The sequence below is a fragment of the Amblyomma americanum genome, chromosome 11, assembly GCF_052857255.1.
Source record: "Amblyomma americanum isolate KBUSLIRL-KWMA chromosome 11, ASM5285725v1, whole genome shotgun sequence".
NCBI classification, from domain to species: domain Eukaryota; kingdom Metazoa; phylum Arthropoda; class Arachnida; order Ixodida; family Ixodidae; genus Amblyomma; species Amblyomma americanum.
The window spans coordinates 21,130,246-21,152,218 of NC_135507.1; the positions used below are offsets into that span (position 1 = coordinate 21,130,246).

General features: G+C 45.5%; 1 protein-coding gene across 1 annotated transcript; it reads right to left on the reverse strand.

Moving 5' to 3' along the window:
• Positions 1-4,482: 4,482 nt before the first annotated feature.
• On the reverse strand, positions 4,483-21,046 carry Bub3 (mitotic checkpoint protein Bub3). Its single transcript, XM_077642265.1, has 5 exons — positions 20,924-21,046; positions 20,238-20,456; positions 18,959-19,180; positions 13,396-13,579; positions 4,483-4,932 (listed from the first exon to the last, which is right to left on the reverse strand). Exons 2-5 carry the CDS (start codon positions 20,433-20,435, stop codon positions 4,553-4,555), a joined length of 984 nt encoding a protein of 327 aa, XP_077498391.1. The 5' UTR covers positions 20,436-20,456; positions 20,924-21,046; the 3' UTR covers positions 4,483-4,552.
• Positions 21,047-21,973: the final 927 nt, after the last annotated feature.

The following is a 21,973-nucleotide window of genomic DNA, read 5'->3' on the forward strand; positions in this document are numbered from 1 at the left end:
CTGCTGTCCGATAGGCTTAGTAGGCCCAGTCTCGCCAACTCTCGCCCGTCGTGCCGAGAACAAGCTGCTGGCCTTATCTTCAATCTTACTTCGCACGTGTTCCAACTGAGGCTATTGCGAAACCTTTGTTTCTTTTCTTTTGTAGCGATATCAACATTACGGTAGCATTTCGAGCCTTCAGCGTGGCGGCGCCGCCACGTGGTTGGTCACGTGACCAAGTTCCTCTCAGCCAGCTGTAGTTATCGCGTCCCTCCAGGTTTAAAAAGAGATAAACCACCGCCAATTTTTTGGCGGCTAATCGCATTTTTTTTTCACCTAAGTTTCAGCCCCTCGCTCAATCGCGCTGGCTTGACTTTTTTCCATCGGCTGCATGCAAATGCCACGTCACCAGTTTAACGCGATAGGAGAGACGACAGCAGAGTATGGCTGGCTATCGCCGAAACCGCGCTCACGTACTTGACTGGGTGTCCTAGACCGCTACCATAACATCACAGCAGCAGGAACAGTGAAAGAAAGCTCGTTGCGAATATCTGTTTCGTCCCACTAATTAGTCCTCGCTGGCCCCTAGCAGTCGAACAACTCTTTTCTAGCTTGACGATCACTTTCCTTAAAGGGTACACCGATGTTTGCGGGAGGCACCAGCAATGTCTACGCATTTTGTTCGGCCTTCTGGCAGAAATGAATTGCGACTTAACGCATTATTCGAGTACGTTAAGCTGACATAGGAGAGAGAGAATTTTACAGTGGCCCAGCACCAAGTGTCGAGTATACCCTGCACAGGATTAACCCAGCGATCAGTTTCACATTGATGCTGTGTCTAAAATGTTCGCTGAAATCCTGCTTTCACTATGGTGCCGAGTCCTTTGCTCTACGACGAATTTCTAGGACGACCAGTACCGCGTTGTTCGAGAAGCGAAGTCTAGCACGGTGTCGACGTTCATCGAAAAGCTCCAAAGACGGACAAAGGACGTGCAAATTTTGAAAACAGATTTTCTTAATTAGCATCATCAAGCATTAGCATTTCATTCTGAGCATTTTGACACCTTTGAGCCCCCCTTTTCCAATTTCTCATTCATTAATTTAATTATTTAATTAATTACAATAATTTCATTAATTCGTCACCGCCTGTCACATACAAACCAATCATCAACCACTAGAACCAAAAATTACCATGATACGCTTTCTTTACGCAGTCCCCGGTTATAGGTCGCCGGTTCGAATCCCTGCCGCGAGCTAAGCACTAACTTAACACGTAAGTTTATGCTGCACGACACGCTGAATCGTACGACACCATCCGGAACGATTTTCGGCGAACGGTTGGCAATGTACGATGTTTTTACGCGGCCCCCGATTATTTCCGACACGCGGTGCCGACTACGCCGACTGCTTTTCGACCGAGTGGCATTGTTGGGGAGAGGGGGAGCCACTGCGCATGCGCAAGAGGGTTCCGGTAAACTGGTATACGTCTCCGGTATGCTAAAAACGTCTACTGTTTGGGCGTAGGCTCTTTTTTTTCATTTTTAATCGGCGGCGTAATATTTCTTCCTACGCCACTGGCAGTCCACCAATAGTCCACGCAACAAGTGTAGAGAGAGAGAGGGAATGGTAACCAGAAGATTATTCTGGTTAGTTACCCTTCACTGGGTGAAAGGGAATATGGGATGCGGAGCAAGGACATCAGATGCGTGCTGCCATATCCTAACCTATATATCGCACAAGCACGACGCCTCCAGGGACCGAAACAGCTAATGCTTTGTATGTTTTCAGGACTGCCGACCAGCGTGGCCGCAGAGTGTCCTTCTCTCCGTCAGAGGACGGATTGCGGCTGTCTATAGTGCCCAACACAGCGCTTTAAGCATGATATGCGTTTAGCTCCCGTTCTCGGCCAATTAAAGCGAACATGGTCGGGAAACCGCGGCGAGCCTTCATCGGAACCTTAGGGAGAATTTGAAGTCCACCTTGAGGGCGAACTTAACCGAAATATTCTGAAACGCACTGTCGGAATGTTAGCTGCAGCAGAGAAAAACTTCAGCCAGAGCAAAGCAGATGCTGCGCAAGCAAGGATGCTCCGAAGGAGTAGAAACCATGATTCCGCACTTGAAGTAAATGCTATCCAGCTTAGACCCAAAGGTTCACTAGGAGCTGACCGAAAGGGAAAGAGAGGCTAAGGAGAGGTGAAGATTACTGCAGCTGCATGGCGACGGTGTTCGCGTGCGATGGTGGTCCCAGTGTTGATCATATTGTTATTCTGCCGAATGTTCCGCGTAGCACCTGTTGGAGCCACCTCCTCTATCTACTTCGGCGTGTAGTCAGCGCTGGTCACGCGGGTCGCTACACACCAAAAGTTGCAAAGAAATCGAGCGCGTTATTCAGCTTGGAAAGGACCTCTCGCCATACCCTTCTCCTTGCACGGTAGCCATCCTCCCCCTCCTTTTTCCACAGTAACCAACCTCCGAACGGTTACCGTGGTAACCATGGATACCCCGGTTACGCATTCCTATGAGCCCTCGAGTGGTCCCCGTGGCTACCCCTCTCTAGTCAGAGGAACGCTAGTCGAAGAAAGAGTGTGCGGGAAACTAAAGTACACCCGCCGCGGTGGCTCAGTGATTAGGGCGCTCGGCTACTGATCTGGAGTTCCTGGGTTCGAGCCCGACCGCGGCGGCCGCGTTGCGATGGAGCCTTCCTCTTTTCCCCCCTCCCCTTACTTGGTTTGGTTCAAGTTGTCACCTACTTGCCTACACTGGCATTATTCATGGGTGTTTCCCGCGGCTGTTCCAGGTTGCCGGCAGTTGAAGTCTGCCAGCGACCTCTTGCGCTGTTGGCGCGGTCTTGGACTGTACGCCCTGGTCGGGGCTTGAGATAGCAGCTTCCCATGCTTTAGTAAAACGTGGTGCTGGGCTAGTTTAGACATTTCTTTGAAACAGGTTAGCGCGTGTCACCGTTCTCTCGCCTTGTGTTCGTGTTTTTTAGCGCTAACCTATTTACATATTTCAAAGAAATTCCTATGCTTCCCTTGAGCGAGCTATAACCAGGTCTGATGGAGGCGGATCCTCCGCGCAATCCCAAATTATGTGATCTAGCGTAGCTGGTTCACCGCAGAACTGGCAGTAAGGATTTACCAGATCCAAAAAATACTCACATTGAACCATGGATTTGGCGGCGACCGTGTTTAGTCGCCTCCACGTGGTGGCTTGATCGAGGCTGGGCGACGAATGCGGAGGCAGACTCGCCCTAAGATCTAATAACTCGTAATGGCCTGGTAGGTGCCCAGCCTCTCATTTGGCATGGCCCCCATGCGTCGGAGTCCTCCTCACCAGCTAGGCTGACAAAACCTCGAGCGTACTGGTGAGCGGCCGCGTTCCCGGGGACAGCCTCATAAGACCCAACCCATGTCAATCATGCCTGGCTTTTGGCATCCTGCTGAGAATTTTGTACTCGGTTGCGGAGAATCGCCCTCGCGCAATGTTGCGGAGAGCCGTTTTGGAATCGCCAAGAATGGTGCTGGTGCCTTCCTGAGTAATTCCTCAACCATGAACTCTGCTCCCGTAACTACCGAGGCTGCTACCTTGCGGGAAATGCTCACCGCACTCATAGCAAAGGCGTTTTCTATTGGTAGTCTGTATTCCGCTACATCCACAAGTACAACGCATCCGTCCGACGAGTATTTTTCTCTAAAGAGCTGCACCCTGGCCCTCCTCCGTCCATCATGACGACCCACCTGCACATTCTTAGGGGCTGGTCCGACTAATGCATTGACGCATTTCTACGGGCAAAACTACCCAGTCGATGGAGTTTCCGTCCCTAATCCCCAGGCTTTGTAGGATAGAGTCCCACTCATGTCATCTGGAGCCTCTGCTCCTGCGGCGCCAGCTGAGCATCGTGCCATGAATTCCTCTATCGTATTGTGCACCTGAGGTGCCGTAGTGGAGGGCTACGAATAATTTTGACCACCCGGGGATCTTTAATGTGCACTTACATAGCACAGCACACGAGCGCTCTGTGCATTTCGCCTGGTTCAAAACGCGGCTGCCCCGGTCTGGCTTGAACCAGAGTACTCAGGCTCGGTAGCCGAGTGCCTAACCACTGAGCCACCATGGAGGGTGAAATTAAGAAGCAGTCACTGACAAGGAAGAGGCATTCGGTGGATGTACAGCGGCAAATCGCTGCTCAGACTGAGAAAGATGTAATTCGTGCGGGGCCGACATGTCAGTTCGATTCGAGCAAGTCCGAAATGTCAATATTCTAATTCGAGTTCTCCTAAGGCAAATGAAGAAAATATTGGATGTAAGTACCGTGAGCTTGAGCTCCAGTTAATAACCAATTTTGCTTCTTGAAATGAACCAGGCTGTACACTTTCTATTCGCAGCTATTGTCTATTAAGAGCTTATACGCTCAAAAGTCATCCAGCAAATTGAAAAACAGAAAAAGAACAATCCACAAGGCCATTTCAAAAGGGGTGCTGTGGTGGAGACAGTACAAGTGTTCACAGTTAAGCATTCATGTTTATTGAATAAAAAAGAAATAAAACAAAAAGAATCCAGTCATAATGGAGTTATTTCGGCTTTGTCTCCTGATCAGTGACACGACGTACAAAGATGGCGTCGGGTGGTATGTTATCAATCTCGCCCTGTTCGTAGAGGTATGAGGAGCCGATGGCCAACAGCGAGCCATCATGGCTGAAGGCCAGGGACGCAATGCTTGATGGGTACTTGTGGAACTGACAGAGGCGCTTCTTGTTGAAGCCGTCCCAGATGTTGACGTGACCGTCACTGCCTCCTGTTGCAAATGTGTTGTACAAGTTGTGGAATGCAATGGCGTTCACAGGGTAGATGAGCTCAATGCCATTGCTGTCTTTGGCACGGTGACACTTGAAAGCGTACTTCTTCTTCTGCACTTCGGGGTTTGGATCCAAGTACTCAACAGCCACACGCCCTGTGGAGAACCACATAATTAGCAACTTGATGCAACAAGTAAAGGCAAGACAGACAGGAGGGACAACCACCAGAAGTACTATGAGGAGTGTCCATCCTGTTGTATTCATTCATTCTTCTCAATGGTGTAGATTTTCACTAAGAATTAACCTGGACAGTAGGGCATCCTCCAATGTCCACTGTCTAGCTTTGGAGCAGTCGTGCACAAGTAGCATGTACTTTCCCACGAGTTTACCGTGCTATCCTTCAATAACAAATAAGGAGATTTGGCGTAAACCCCACAGTTTCCATTTGCAAAGCCTTGACGCACAGTCTTTCTTTCTACCGAGTCAACCTGATAATTTGCAAAGAACATCGGCAGACAGTGAAGCAAGAGCCTTGCTTGAGCCATAACTGCAGCGCAAAAACCACGAACACATAAGGAAAAAACACCTATAGAAATGAACAATCACTGCACTTAGAGCTGATTTATTGCACCAAGGCAAGACAAATATAAAGGCTGCATCGCACATGCGCGCAGAATACATAAAGAAACACACGTGCCAACAACACATTGAAAGGTACATCTTATCTTGTGGCAAAAAAAAATTCGTACTTCGAACAAAGAATATTGTAGGAACACCTACGAAGTTCTTGCCCCTTTTCGTTGCATAGTAGGCCTCTAGAAGTTCGTGTATGGTCTGTATTCGTGTATGGTCTGTACTTTGCTTTTGCCTAGCATCTTCGCACTGTCAAAATGCAGCAAACATTGCTTGCAGGTCCTGCAATGCTCAACAAAGCGCATGTCCCCGTCATTGTCCACGCTCCCTTAACCAGTGGTTGACGCATCTGCCAATTGGGCTGCTATTGGTATAGGCTTTTCCGCACGACAAAGGTACTCCATAAACCCCTCCTGATTGGAACAGCACATAGGGCCTGGAATGCTTTTTTCCACATTCGCCTTTAGAGTGTTTCTCGTTGGAGATACGAGGGCAAAGTTTAGCAAGCTTTACCAGAGCCGAAAAAACGAGCGGTACCCAAACCTGTTCACAATCTTCTTCATGTTATGCAAAACTTTGTGCAGGTAAGGGGTAACTTCCGGTCCACAGGGTCCTTTCACCTTCCCTCGTCTTCAGGCACGTTGTGCACTTCCCTTTTTTCTGGAGGGCCTCGGCAACAGCCGTCACGACCGAGTGAGGTTAGCTCGAAGCTAAAAACTCTTATCAGTCGGTAATTAAGGCTGGCTTGCATTTCTTGTCCACATGATTTCACAAGTGCTGATTCCAGACCGTCAATGTTCCTTTGATACTGTTGTATAGTTCAGAGTATGATGTTTTTTCTGCCACAAGATAAGATGTACCTTTTGACGTGTCATTGAAAGGCAAGTACAATAAATCAGTTGTGAGAAAAGTGATTGTCCATGCCTGTAGGTTGTCCTTCCTTACATGTTCATGGCTTTCACGCTGCAGTTACCTATAGCTGAAGAAAGTCACCAACTTGTCCAAACAGTCGTTTTACAAGAGCTTTGCATTTTGAAATAAAAAATAACTCTCCAGTACAAGAATATCACAGAAGACTCCAGCTAAGATGAACCAAGTTATGATAAACTCTTTGATAAGATAAACAATTTGATATACTTTGGATGGTTCCCCATAGGATTAAACGTAAAGAAATCAGCTTAATAGTAGACTCCCCTTTACAGGAACTCTGTGAAGACAAATTCTCAGATGAGATAAACAATGTGAGACCATTTGGTTGGTTTCCCATAGGATTCAGTGTTAAAAAATGCACTTAAGATGAACTGTCTCACGCGTGATTCGGGTAAGATGGACTTTTGCAGCCACCGTTAACCACGCTGACCCTACGCAAAGGCAGTCACGTGCCGTCCACACAGCACTGTCGAAGAAAGGAAAATATAAAATGCTTCCATGCAAGAAAGCACTGCCCGAAGAGACAGCCTCCTTGCAAGTTCTCTGAATTGTGCAGGGATGTCGCCTTGTGGGGAAGCTTTCTTGCCGTTGTGGAAAAGGCACAGCATCTTCGCTCGTGCCTGCGCGCGGCACAGAGATGCTAGATCTCAGTACTGTGCACGTGTCATGTGCCATGCGTTGCCAGCGGTGGACTAAACACGCTGGTGTGCTGTGCAGCTGCCCGCTGACTTAAAAACAGCTGGCATCCTAATTTTCAACATGCGTTATCACTGCGCTGAGATGGCCACATATCAGCGCCATGCGGGCACTGCCTGCGATGGATGTTGAAGCGCATTGTGCACCTGCTTATAAAATTGATACCAGCTATATTGAGGAAGGAGCAAGATCTGAGAAAGGCTCACGGCTATTCTGATGGGCACCTTGAGAGCACTCGCAGCCTCAAAAAAGAAGTCAGGGACAAAAAAAAAAAAAACCACGAATAGCAGTCGCTGCGGAAAAGAGAGAGTGACAAAGAGACAGTGAAAAGAAGAAACTAGCCCAATGATGTTTTCAAGTGGGATGATGTGACTTTGTTTCGTGCCTTCATTGTTCAGCTCAATACATGCATAGTGCCACATATGCCACATTTTCAACTGTCCTTTAGCTGCAAGGTCACATCATCTTTTGTTTTCATGTGTACCAGTTCTGCCACATTTTTTTGCACGCTTGTGCCTGCATCGCTCAGAAGAAATTAATCAACCTCAGTCACGTCTATATCCTTGTGACCAAGGTCAGTCTTTATCAGTCCCTGTACTAGCCAAGCACCATCTTCGACAGTTCTGCCTGTCCCCCCCAAAAAATTTTCTGGTCCCTTCAAGTTCCTTTTAATGGGAGTCTACTGTATTGTAAATACGCAGCAGTACATCCATATAAGGACAGCATCAACATCCCATGACATTTTCAGTTTTCAACCTAGGTAAATTTTAGATGTGGTTGGGAGATGTGGTGTTGGCAAAGAAATGGACCTTAGCTTTGCAAAAAGTGGTCACTTTCTAGAGAAAAATTAATCATATATCACATGAGGTGAAAAATATCGCTTTTGCTATTTCAGTTTGGAGCCTTGCAGAACAAAATGCAAAATTTTGTGGACAGCTCAATCTAAGTGATGATACTGGTAAATCGTGACTTGAAGCAATTTTTGGAGCAGCAAAATTTCCAATTTGGAGCCCTTTCGAGCAGCGGAACATCAATTCAGGTGCAGTCTAGAGCACTAAAATATCCAATCTCGGGCACTCTTGAGCAATAAAACATTTGACTTAGAAGCCCATTGGAGCATGTTGCTTTTAGTTTCCAAATAATCTTAGGTTGACAAACAATGCTGGAAAAGTAGTGCAAAGATGCGATGGAAAGTTTGTCACGATTAGCACAAAATCTCACCTGACAGGTCAGTTCTTAGTTTTATGCTCTATAATTCAAGATAAGACATTTCTGCGAAATATGCCACAGAATGTTTATGTGAAGAGCACATACTTTGCCTCTACTTGCGAACACAGTGGCTCAAATGTACTGTGTGGCTCCACACTTTTTTTTTTAAACTTAAAACGCTTCGATAAATCTCACTTTAAAACCTCTTCGGTTCTTTATGTCAGCCAGTTCTGCCACGTTTTCTTGCATGCTCGTGCCTGCATTGCTCGTAAGAAATTAACCTCAGTCACCTCTATATCCTTGTGAGCAAGGGCAGTCTTTATCAGTCCCTGTGCAAGCCAAGCATCATCATCTACAGTTCTGTCTGGAGTGTGCATCCAGCCTGCCCTAATGCTGGCTGATGTACAGCACTTCATTTCTTAAATAAACTCCATTCAGTTGATCTGCACGGAGTTGCTGCAAAAACTGCAAGGCTCTCAGCCTACAGTGGACGGGTGGACTACACCTAGTAGCCATTTTTGCCATCGGCCACGCTGCCTGTGAGATTTTCACAAACGGATTTTACAACAGTAACTGTCATCTATTCAGTCCAAAAACTCTACTTGACAGCATGAAGCGTTGTTGACTTGTCACCGCAGAAACCACGTGCATACTATAGCATCGGTGCAGGCTCTTCCCACAAGCTGTCACTCACTGGCACTGAAATCGCCATATCTGTGCTACGTGAATTACATCACCAAATAATATTTACCTCATAATCAAGCTAAATCGCCAATGGTTAGACTCGCATTAGGCCTAATTGTCCTGCCACTTAGAATCATGCTGAAGAAAGATATATTATAAAGACACACAAGACTGTGGACATCGATCGGCCTCCACCTTGATGCATATCCTGCTTGTTTTCTTAAGCGAAAGAGCAGCAGACAGGGACTCTAAAACGTGCGCCAAAACTTTGCCAAACCGTAGGTCACTCACGCAACTGCCATGTCACTTTCAGCGGGACCTTGAACGCGTAACTAACTCGTGCACATCATGGCAAATGATTCTTAATGATGACAAACACAAAATCATGACAGTTCATCAAAACCATTCAAATTCACTATTGAATTATTCAATTAGCAGCACAGTGAAACCTCACGAACACGTCAAAAATTGTAAAATAGTTCTGATATATCCGAAATTCATAATATACAATTTAGTCAGAAACATATGCAAGAGACGCAATTTAGTCAGTGAAGAGATGGCAATTCAGGCGATCCTTAGTAGAGAAATAGACGTTTTCCCAGGTTTGGAAGCGTTTCAGATGCACTCATGGCTATTCCGGAGGCCGCAAAAAAAACGAACACCAGTTAGGTTGGTTTCTGTGCACATCATTGCAAGCACAAGTTAAGCACCAGCTACGGTAGTTTCCCCGCATCACAGCTGTGTTGCATGGAACGCGGTACACCAGAGCGAAAGCTATCGCCGTTCTCACCACCTCTGCGAGAGCTGACATGAGCGCAGGATTGTTACTGCAAGCTTACAACCACCCACACTGCTGCTTCCAGGGAACTTCAGATGGATGCCAGAGGCGTGAACACGTGATAACCGCCGGACTACAACCCTACACTATATAAAGTAGAAATTGCATGCCTCTATCAAAAATATTTACGAAGAGTTCAATACAGCCAATAATTCGTAATATCCTTGAACATTTATCGAGGTTTGACTGCATTACGCTAACCCACACATGTTCTTGTAAATGTGTAGGTCTTCATCTTACATGCATTCAAAACATGACCACCAAAGCATCGCATACAAATGGCTATCTGAAAACGAAATCTTTGTAGTGCACCCATTTCTACCCACAAGCTCACATAATTTTATCTCTCTTCAACAAGAATATGCTTCTGCAATCTAGTCACCACATCAGGCTTATCTAATTTATCCCCTGACGCACTTGAGAACCATGCAGCACGTTTCATTTCTCATGGTTACAACCTCCATTCCAGTGTCACAAGCATAACTTATTCTCATCGCTCACAAGTTTCAAGTCGCATAGGGATACCACATTTCTTCGCTTATTGCAAAAATAAATCTACAATCATCATGCATCAACACTGCCACTTACAAGACCAATTTGCACTCCGCACCATCTGCATAACAATCTAAGCTTCCAATGTGCATTTAGCCGAACACTCACGTTTAAAACTGTTCTACACTGCCACATGCTAAGAACTGCTGGAATAGTCTTCCGGAGTGTACAACTAACATACGCGACACATTAAGGCTTGAAAACGAATTGAGGACCTCCTTGCAGTCATAATATCTCATTGTATTGTGCGTTCACTATGTGCAAGTTCTGTCTGCGCAATGCCACTAACTACTGCATTCAGTTATTATTTTTGTGTCAATATGATATGTTTTTCTTACATGTTTATTAACTGGTTGCAGTGCAAAATGTACAATGTTTACTTTTGTGTTTTTATACCTTGTACCATCCACTTCACGTCTCAAAATTATACTGTAATGCCTCCGCCTCACACAATGTTCCAAGTTCGGAACCTGTGAAGTACTTGAATAAATAAATAAAGTACACAATCAAAGTCCGCGCTGCAACGTTCGTTTTCGTAAGCCTATTTACTGCAAACTTCAGAACATAAGGGATGAATGCCGTGTGATAGTCATGTTTGTTATAAGTGGGCTTTAACAGCCCTTGACAGCATGGTGGTGAGAATTAACACTACGTCTGCCTAGACAGCTGGCGCATGACCCCACTCAACTCAAAAGCAGCAAGTGTCACAGCTTTTATCAGGATGGTGGAGCGTATCTCGTTTGGCGCAGTCTGATGCATTTGGCACAAGGATGGCGTCACTGCAACCTTTTTTCAATAATTATATGCATGTGCCACACGTTCCACACTTGAAATTTCGCTGCAAAACAATCTCAAGCTCTGCTCTAAAAGCTGTTCCAAGGTAAGGAGCTAGTCAGGACCATCAGAGAACAAGATGGAGCGACAACTTGATGCAGAAACTTTTCCTCACTATTTTTCAGCCCTTTCTGCTATACTGTCAGGAAAAATTTTTACTTTTGACAAGCAAGTTTTTTTAATTGTGTCTTGAAATTTTCCAAAAAGGTATAAAATTAAATGCATAATGCAGACCATACAACCTTTGTCCATAAAGTTCTGAGACTGAGTCCATTAAAAAAAAATTCGTTCAACATTGAAATCATTTGTACACCACCCCTTCGAAATAGTCTCCCTTGCAGTCTATACACAGCTTCCAACGCTTCTTGAGGTCTTGGAAACAGTTGGAAATCGCTACTTTTGGCAGGGCTGTCAGCTCCTTTGACGTGACATCTTGAATGGCCTCCACGATCCCATCCAGCAACCTTTTAGGGCTCTCTTCACACGAGGAAACAGGAAAAAAATCGCATGGGAAGAGGTCAGGTGAGTATGGCGGATGAGGAATTACAGTAATGCTCTGGTCGGTGAGAAATTTTGTCACGCTGAGAGCAGTGTACGGCCTTGCGTTATCGTGGAGAAGGCTCCATTGTCTAGATGCCAACAAGTCAGGGCGAAGGCGTCGCTGTGCATCGTGCATGTTTTGGAGCACGCGGATATAAAACTCCTGATTCACCGCCTGCCCTTGTGGGATGAACTCGTGGTGTATGACACCTCTGGCATCGAAAAAAACTATCAGCATCGTCTTTGTTCTGGTCTTCTGTTGCCGCACCTTTCTCGACGCTGGAGAGCTTGTGGACCGCCATTCGGCGCTCTGCCTTTTTGTTTGAAGATCGTAATGAAAACACCACGTTGCTTCTTCAGCATGATGCTCTCGACGAATGCAGCATCCTTCTCTTCCTCGAAGAGCAAATCAGCTCTCACTGATGCCCACGTGTGTCCTTCTGGTCCTGTGTGAGGTAGTGTGGCAAAGTCTGGCATTCAGCTTTCGTTTCCCCAAGCTCTCACGCAAGATTAGGTTGCAAGTTGTCTTACTAATGTCAAGAGCATCTGATAGCATGCGGACTGTAATGGTGCAGTATTGCTGTACGATTTCCCTGATCCAAGCCACGTTGTTTTCATTCCGTGAGGTTGAAGGGCGCCCCTGCCTTGTGTCATCTTCCACCAATGTTCTCCCCAAAACGAACCTCTTGTGCCACTCGAAAACAAAAACTCGCGCCCGCGATAATGTCTCGTTGTCGTAAGCATCACGAAAGAGCTCATACGTCTGTGTGGCTGTCTTGCCAAGCTTCAAACAGAATTTTATGTTTACACGCTGTTCGAGGTGGACGTCCATCTCTCCACATTCACTCACAGTAGAATGCGCAGACAAGTGACAATGTATTTTTCTACATGTAGTGCCATCTAGCAGCCGCCACAGCAATCAATATAAATAGCTCAGGTTAGCCCAAAAAGATGGCAGTACACATACGCGCCAACATTTGTTTTGGAAAATCATTTTTAGACCAGAAAATAAATCAGTCTCGAAACTTTATGGACAAAGGTTGTATTTTGCTGCCTTGCCATTACCAAAAATTGTTCATTAAAAAAAGTAATGGACATGATTGAAAAGAATGAGCTCCGACAAAATATCAAGTTTTGTTCAGCACGGCTCAAAAGTTTCAATTCTGAGGAAAAATGAAAATTAAAATTGGTTTTTGGGAAAAGAAAATGGCGCGGTATCTGTCTCACATATCACCAGACACCTGACCTGTGCAGTAAGGGAAGGGATAAAGGAGGAAGTGAAAGAAGAAAGAGGCGGGAGGGCTCTGACCACCTGGGGATCTTTATCCAAACCACACAGGAATTGCAAAAACAACATTTTCCACCTCTCATAATTTTATTTTTTTTCCCTAGAAAATCAGAGCCTCATTTAAATAAAACTAAGGCTTATTCCTTTTTGTCGACCCGGTTGTCCTTCAATGTAAGTACACATCTTGGATTTCTCTAATATGGCAGTGCCAACTGATGCAATAGAAATGGGTGCCATAGTGTGCACACTGCATGCTCCAGCAACATGTGTTTAAAACGGTATGTGCAAATTATGTTTCCTTTCCTTGTTTTTATTTTTGTCTGGCTTTTGAGTGAGAAAAAGGAGTGAGAAATGCATTTTCTAGGTGTGTCAGGAAAAGATGGAAGTACGGGCAATAACTACGAATGCTCTTACCTTCGATGGAGCTCAGCACGAACCCCTGCTGGTTGGGGAAGCACCGGATGCACCGCGTCTGGTACTTGAGGTTGGACTCGCGCCTCTGCTTGACATACCCCATGTTGCGCAAGTCCCAGACAAGCACCTTTCGCTGAGAGGTGCCCACCACCAGCTTGTCCCCGCACACGGCCATGGTGTACACCTGCACACAACACCCAGGCAGCAGGTGAGCCACACAGGCTTAGCAAGCGAGGTGTAGTCAACACTTCCACAACACAGTTGAAAGATGTTTGCCAGGTGCATAAAGCAAAGCTGAACTGGTTTACAAGGATTGAACCAAATTCACAGATTCGGATACATATATGAAGCCTGTAGGTAAAGCAGCCAAAGGAAAGCGGAGAAGCTTGGTGATGACATCATCTGTGGTGACAAGTCAACTTTTTGCTGCCTTTGCCTGCACCCTGCTGTGCATCGTTGGATGTCACGACACAATGCTCCGCCAGCTTTTGCCTTTGGATTTCTTCCTTCAAGCCTTCAAGTGTGTCTACATTGAAAATGCGCCGTTGAATTAGATCATGTCAACACTGGGCCCCCTAACCAGCATCATGCACTGCAGAGAAGCTTGAACATCACCGCGGCTTTACTTAGGACTTGTGCCACCATTTCAAATGCTAGCACAAAAAGGTTCCACATTCTTAACCCACAAGTTTCACACATTTGATCAATTAGAGATCACTGACTTCTAAAACCTCTTCAGTTGCTCTTAAAGCTGTATGAATAATCTCATAAAGAAATGCTGTGCAAACAGAACCTTCACCTATAAAGCAGCGAAACAGAAGTGCACATTGTGGAGTAAATTACAACGGTGAGCTGCTTCCACGATTCTTGTACACAGTCAGTGTTCCATTGCTAATTCTTTGCCTTGGAAGAAGGCAAAAGGTCGGGAAGTCTTCCTATAAACCAACGCCGTGTTTGCAAACATAGGGGGCCCTCATGAATGCCAGAGGCCAGAGTTACTGTATAGGAAAGAGTTACGCACAAGGTCCGCAAAATTGCTCTTTCACGCATCCAAATTATGAGGGAAAGCCTCAACTTGGCGCAGTGGTTAGAGCAAGTGCAGGCTCAATCCGCTTGATTGTAGCTGTCAAACTAACAAAATACCTGCCATGAGGTGGGTGGCGCCATCTGTTGTAAGCGCCACAAATCACTAACGTTTTCTTTTTAACAATCAGCCAACACTTGTGATAAAATTGTCTGTTATTGATAAGAAAACATTGTTTACAGTGAATATGTGAATTTGGACAAAATAAAATTCCGCAAAACACGAGAACAGTAGGCGTACGAATGGACTGTCAGCAACAGTCTAGTGCTAAACAACGAAAAGAGTTGGCTTCTCTGCAATGCGTGGCTACTTTTAAACCATGTGGTCACGTTTAGGTAGTAGAGCCACAATCCATACAGAGAAAACAAACACGCAACTCTTGGAACCTCTATAGTAACTCTACCAGAGGCACCTGTGGGTCACCTGCACTGTTGTCTGTCTAGGTTGAATGACTGCAATTCAGAGCAAATGTAACGAATCACTATACTAAGTACATTTTTGTTTTATTTTGCACGTTGTGCATATTTCGTGCATATAACTTATGAACAGTTGACGAATGCAAGACACGTACAGGTACCTCTGCAATATGAAGCAATATGAAGGTTATGGCTGTAAGAAACAAAGAAGTGCTTCTCGCTGAATTTGGGTTGTGAGGACTGTAACTTGGCCAAGACTTTCATGGCAATACACTCTTGATGTATTTACTTACAATGCTCATGGTTTGTTCAAGGCTGTGCCAAGACGACTACAGTCTGCCAACCGATTTTTCGGAATCAAAGGGACCCGAAAAATGATCCGAATAATAGAACAGTCCGAAAAATTCGTGAAGTACAAAAAATCACTTCATTGAGATGAAATCAGCTCAAAAATGTCACTGATTTTACCTTGCGGAAAATTTCTCTTGCTGCCGACAATTTACGCCTGTATTTGCGCCAAAGTTATGCTTTCACTGTACACGCTACACAGCAAGGTCACGGCATTTAGTTAAATACTTCCCACGCTTCTTTGACGGACCCGGCGGCACCGGCGGGGTCATGTTGTCCACAACCCGAGTGTGCACCACACCTCTCGTCAAACACACGTAAAGACAAGGCACTTTTCGTTCAAAGCGGTGGAACCGCCGGACGCAATCACAAAACGGTGAACAGATGTAACTTCGTGAAGACGGAGCACCACTCGGTCGGAGAAACCGAAGTGACAAAACGGCGAATGGCACCGCGGTGGCTCAGTGGTTAGGGTGCTCGGCTATTGATACGGAGTACCCAGGTTTGAACCCGACCGCGTCGGCCGCGTTTCGATGGAGGCGAAACGCAAAGGCGCCCGTGTCCTGTGCGATGACGGTGCATGTTAAAGATCCCCAGGTGGTCGAAATTATTCCGGAGCCCTACACTACGGCACCTCTTTCTTCTCTCAGTCCCTTCTTTATCACTTCCCTTAATGCGCGGCTCTGGTGTCCACCGAGATGTGAGACAGATACTGCGCCATTTCCTTTCCCCAACAACCAATTTTCAATTATCAACTTATGAGGCAAGCGATAACTGCCCGTGAGCCCGCGACAACGTTCGCCAAAAGAAAGTTGAGGGCGATGACAATCTGACTGCCACCTCGAAGTGTCAGAGATCGCAGGGACCTCTATTGGCAAAAATGAGGTACCGAAAGTATCAGCCAATCCAACTGCAGAGTAAGGATGCCATTTCGTCTCTTCAGTTTGGCCCGAACTCGAACCAGTTTCTGTTGGTTTCTTCGTGGGACAAGACAGTGCGTCTTTACGATGTCAGCAGCAACACCGTGCGCCTCCAGTACAGCCACAAGGGACCAGTGCTAGACTGCTCATTTCAGGCAAGTGCAGAATGCGCTGCTCAGCATACAGCTTAGTTTTGTGTGCTTTGCTTGCAGGTTCATGTTGCCAGGTGTGCTGGCCCCATTTGTATTTTGAATGACAGACAGCCAGTGACGTCTGTTTCAACTTCAAGCTTTATCACTCGCTAGAGTTTGTTGGATTTAAAACATTTTACCAATTCTTAGTGCTTGTCACATGGCTTGGCAGACAGGGAAACATTGTTGAAAATTTATGAATACATCAACTTGTACTTGCATTAGTTTTCTCGAAATGCCCTTTCCTGGAGATCTTGAACCTCTGATTTTTTTTTTTTTACGATTTGTGAAAAGTGCTTGTCTCAATATCAGAAAACAATTTTAACGGGACTGCGTTAAAGGCTCCATAGTCCAGAAAATCCGGTGCCGGCATTATGAGTGAAAAATCACACAGGTGGTGTCTAGAAAGCAACCTAGGAGGCCTAAGTCATGGGACCTTGCAGCATAATCAAAACATGCTCACCAGATAGATAACTTCCCACAATGGTAGGTGGCAGTTAAATTAATGATTGGTTGCTCGGGAAGAGCAGTTTGGGCCGCACAAGTCCCACCGCTGGGAGCACCTGCCATCTCAGGGCAGTGGCACATTGCTGAACTGCGGCACCGCTGTGCCAGGAGTATTATGAAAACTCCCAGGGATCTATGAATGCAAAGTAGATGGTTTGTGTTTCATGGGGTTTAACGTCCCAAAGTGAATCAGGATATGAGGGATATCATAGTGGATGGCTCTTGAAATTTTATCCACCAGGGATTCTTTAACATGCGCCGACGTTTTACTACAGTACACGAGCCTCTAGCAGTTCGCCTCAGTCGAAATGTGACTGCCGCAGCCGGGATCAAACCTGGGTCTGACTGCCACCTCGAAGTGTCAGAGATCGCAGGGACCTCTATTGGCAAAAATGAGGTACCGAAAGTATCAGCCAATCCAACTGCAGAGTAAATCCACCTCAATCCAAGATGGCGCCTTTTGCGCCGGCGAAAAGCCGATAAGATGGCCGATTTTGGCCCGCAGACTGAAATTAGTCCGAAAAATCGAACTTTCGGACTTTTGAAGTCCGAAATATCCGTCGCGAATATGAATGCGCTTCTATGGGGTGACTGATGGTGCCTCATCGAAGTCCGAGATATCCTACAAGTCCGAATTATTGGAGTTCGAATTACCTGTCGGCTACTGTACTATCGATTAAGAGACTTAAAACGTACGAGTTCTATCACCTTTCAATGCCAGAACGAAAATGTTAACTACTGAGCCAACAGATTTGTCACACACAGTGATGTTAGAATGATACAGCATATGAGCAATGCACCAACCCGATACATGCCAACCATAAGTAGCAAGCAGAATAAGCAAAACACGATTCTGAAGTTCTACTACACAATAACTGAAATGCTGGCATTCTTGTTTTCTTCACATAACATACCTCAAAGAAGCCTAAAGCTACTGCATAATTAATCAAACGTCACTGTAAAGTAGGCATGTCGCATTTAATTTTTTACGGGCTACGTTACAGCGCAGAAGCATGCCTTAGCACCAACAGTAACTCCCTATTCTGCTTGCAATAACTGTTTCTAGTACTCTCTTTTTCCTAGCATTGTAAATTAATTGAATAAGCCTGACAACAATGTAATTTTACTGCCTTCTTTAAACTTTTTTCCTCACACTTTGATTCGCAGGTTTTAGTGTGACCGCATCCTGTTTTTTCATACTGGTACATTTTGTAGCATCTGATGCTTTGTGATGAGGTTTATTTGCTTTTTACTGTTTTCTTGGCACTTATCAAGCATTACGCACCATAATGTATTCCAACCAGCTAGAATCCCAGCAAAGATTGGAGTATTTCTAAAAAAAAAATTAATTATTCCTCATAGTTGCCTGCAGTACCTGTTGCATACGCCAGAGCCAGACTAAACTGAACAACAGAGGCTCACCTGTACAAAAAGAGAAAAGAGTCACTTCACCAGAGACATGCCGCTGACGAGAAGGATATGATGATATGACTATATGTCTGAATCTTCTTATTACTGTCAAGGTAAGTGCAGCAGAACACTGCCTGCAAGGATAATTTGAAACTGATGGAAATGAATTCCCCGTAGCTTTTAAAGCTCCATGCCAACCAACCCCTTCAGTTAATGTGTAATGCGGCAACTCACACATCGTTTTAAACATATTTCTCATCACTCTGAAAATGACACAGGTCTTCTTGTCAAATCTAGGCCAGGCACTTAGATATGCTGCTTCAGTCCAGTGCCAGTGTTTAAAGAATGAAACAGAAATGATAAACCAGCTTAAAATTGTTCGTACATGTAAATGATATCTAGAACAATGGTGTTTTTCGAGCGATCCCAGTTATCCCACATTGCCTACATGTTCTTTGTGCGCAAGAGATTCTTTGTGAAGAGTGTTATTTACTAAATTTTGCTGTACTGGCAGTTATCTTCTTGGCTGTTCTTATAATATTGCCCATTCTGCTTGGCCCTTGGGCTGCAGTATTTTGTAAAAATAAATGAAAGGCAATTACACTTACCAAAGGCATGTCCAATCACAGTTCAGCTATTGTTTGCAAACAAATAGAGGCATGCAACAAATAGGGCAGCATGAAATACCCTCTCAGCCTGAGAACTCGTGCCAACGCAAGTCGAAGCCCTCGGGTCCCACAGCTTGACAGTAGTGTCCCAGCTGCCGGAGATGATCACGTTGACGTCGGGGCAGTATTCAACACACCGCACTGGTTCAGCATGTTTGCCAATGACTGTCTCTGCACTACAGTTGAAATCAAAGGATTTGACTTCACAGTCGACACCTCCACTCCAAGCATGGACAGCATCCTGAAAGGAGAAATGGAAAAATGAGAGGAAACACTTAAGCGCCACCTTAAGGATGTGGTGCAATAGCATAACAGATTAATTCACATATATGCAGGTCATTCTCTACTTTGCATTCAGCCACAGCGGTGGCTTATAGGTTATGGTGCTTGTCTGCTGGCCCAAAAGACCCAGGTTTGATCCCGGCTGCGGCAGTCACATTTCGACTGAGGCGAACTGCTAGAGGCTCGTGTACTGTAGTAAAACGTCGGCGCATGTTAAAGAATCCCTGGTGGATAAAATTTCAAGAGCCATCCACTATGATATCCCTCATATCCTGATTCACTTTGGGACGTTAAACCCCATGAAACACAAACCATCTACTTTGCATTCATAGATCCCTGGGAGTTTTCATAATACTCCTGGCACAGCGGTGCCGCAGTTCAGCAATGTGCCACTGCCCTGAGATGGCAGGTGCTCCCAGCGGTGGGACTTGTGCGGCCCAAACTGCTCTTCCCGAGCAACCAATCATTAATTTAACTGCCACCTACCATTGTGGGAAGTTATCTCACTATCTGGTCGCCATGTTTTGATTACGCTGCAAGGTCACATGACCTAGGCCTCCTAGGTTGCGTTCTAGACACCACCTGTGTGATTTTTCACTCACAATGGCGGCACCGGATTTTCTGGACTATTCAGCCTTTTAACGCAGTCACATTAAAATTGTTTCCTGATATTGAGACGAGCACTTTTCACAAATAGTAAAAAAAAAAAAAAATCAAGAGGTTCAAGATCTCCAGAAAAGAACATTTCGAGAAAACTAATGCAACTACAAGTTGATGTATTCATAAATTTTCAACAATGTTTCCCTGTCTGCCAAGCCATGTGGCAAGCACTAAGTATTGGTAAAATGTTTTAAATCCAACAAACTCTAGCGAGTGACAAAGCTTGAAGTTGAAACAGACGTCACCGGCAGTCTGTCATGCAAAATACAAATGGGGCCAGCACACCTGGCAACATGAACCTGCAAGCAAAGCACACAAAACTAAGCTGTATGCTGAGCAGCGCATTCTGCACTTGCCTGAAATGAGCAGTCCAGCACTGGTCCCTTGTGGCTGTACTGGAGGCGCACGGTGTTGCTGCTGACATCGTAAAGACGCACTGTCTTGTCCCACGAAGAAACCAACAGAAACTGGTTCGAGTTCGGGCCAAACTGAAGAGACGAAATGGCATCCTTGGGAGCATTCTGGAGACGAAACTCGTTTGGTACTTCCGCCATGGTGGCTGGTACTGATCAGTCCTAAACAGAGAGAAAAAAAAAAAGAGTATCCGTATCTTATTCTACACATGATAGTGGTGCTCTCCGCTTAAAGTAATACAGCTTACACATCAATTTGACGTTAGACGTAACAAATCAGTCAGCCTCGATAGCCACTACATTCGAGAGCAACTAACTCTTGTCGAAGTTATTCGCAAGCGAAGCAGGCCACACTATGCTTTCACAACTCATGCCTCAGAACATCACGGCGACCTCTACTTCAGAGCTGTCGAAAGCAATGATCACCAAGGAATCATCACCAAGGAATCATCATAGCCCGTGGCGCGAGCGCGTCAATTTACATCACTGCAACCATTTTAAAGTTGGGAAAGTGTCAGAGAAGAAGACGCTATTGGCAACGTAGCTTGCGCTCATTAGTGCGCTTGTATTAGATGATTCTGCGATGCGTCAATGAAAGAGAATCAATTCAAATCATCTCAACCACATACGTCACTGCCTTTCAGTCGCACAACTTTGTGTTCGCGGCGTGGCTCGGATCAGAAAGCACCAACTATACGGCAGCCGCGGCACTCAGTCACTTAAATTCAAGGATGAAACACGTTTAAGCTCACAGTCACATCAGGAATAACATTCAGCATATTCAATTCGAGGCGCTGGCACAACGCGCCTTCTTAGCAACACTGTAGACAACGGCCGCCGGCAAACACACTGCAGAGCGAGCCTAACACTAGTTGCGAAGCCCTCCGCAAGTTTGAACCTCCATTCAGCAACAGAGGATTAGCTCAAAGCTAAAATGTACATACAATTTGTCGAGTTTACCGTGGACGGAAAATACTCTGCTTCTGAACTTAAAATTCTTTGAAAATCGTTTCGCCAACGAACACATGCGAATTGTAGTTCTTCTGCTAGCATCAAACAAATTAAAGAATTACTGCAAGTTTAAATATAGAGGAATATAACATTTTTAAGTATTGCGCGGCATTATTCAAGTCTTATGCTGTTTTATGCAGTTTAAGCAATTTGTTGGCTCCGTAAAGTCTCGCTTGTATGCGCTGCGTTCGCTTTCAAAGCGCCAAATTCAAAAATAGGACTCGGCTGGATAAGGGCGGCTTGCAAGGTTTCTTTCAGGCCGCACGAGCAATCACTCCGGCACGGACGGGACGCTTTGCGAAACCCCTCTCCCTTGGGGGCCCCCTAGGGCTGACTGAGGGAGCGGAGGGGCATCTACATCGACGGCAATAAAGTGAACTTGGCGGCTTGCAAAAGGGGTGCCATAGATAGTGTTTGGTCTGCGTGAGGTGGGATTAAATACCTACTTCCCCAATAATTGTACGTCAGGAAGGCCCAGCATTAGGTCAGGGAACATGCTGTACACATTTGAACAGTTTGAACCCGGCAGGTATCCAGCAAGAGCATGTATCGAACCCGGCACCTCCCGCATATGAGGCGAAGCTGGAACCATTATGGCAACGCTGCAATGCTGCCTGAACGAAAGCCCTACGTAGGAAACGATATGTTTACATCACAGATGCTCTTTC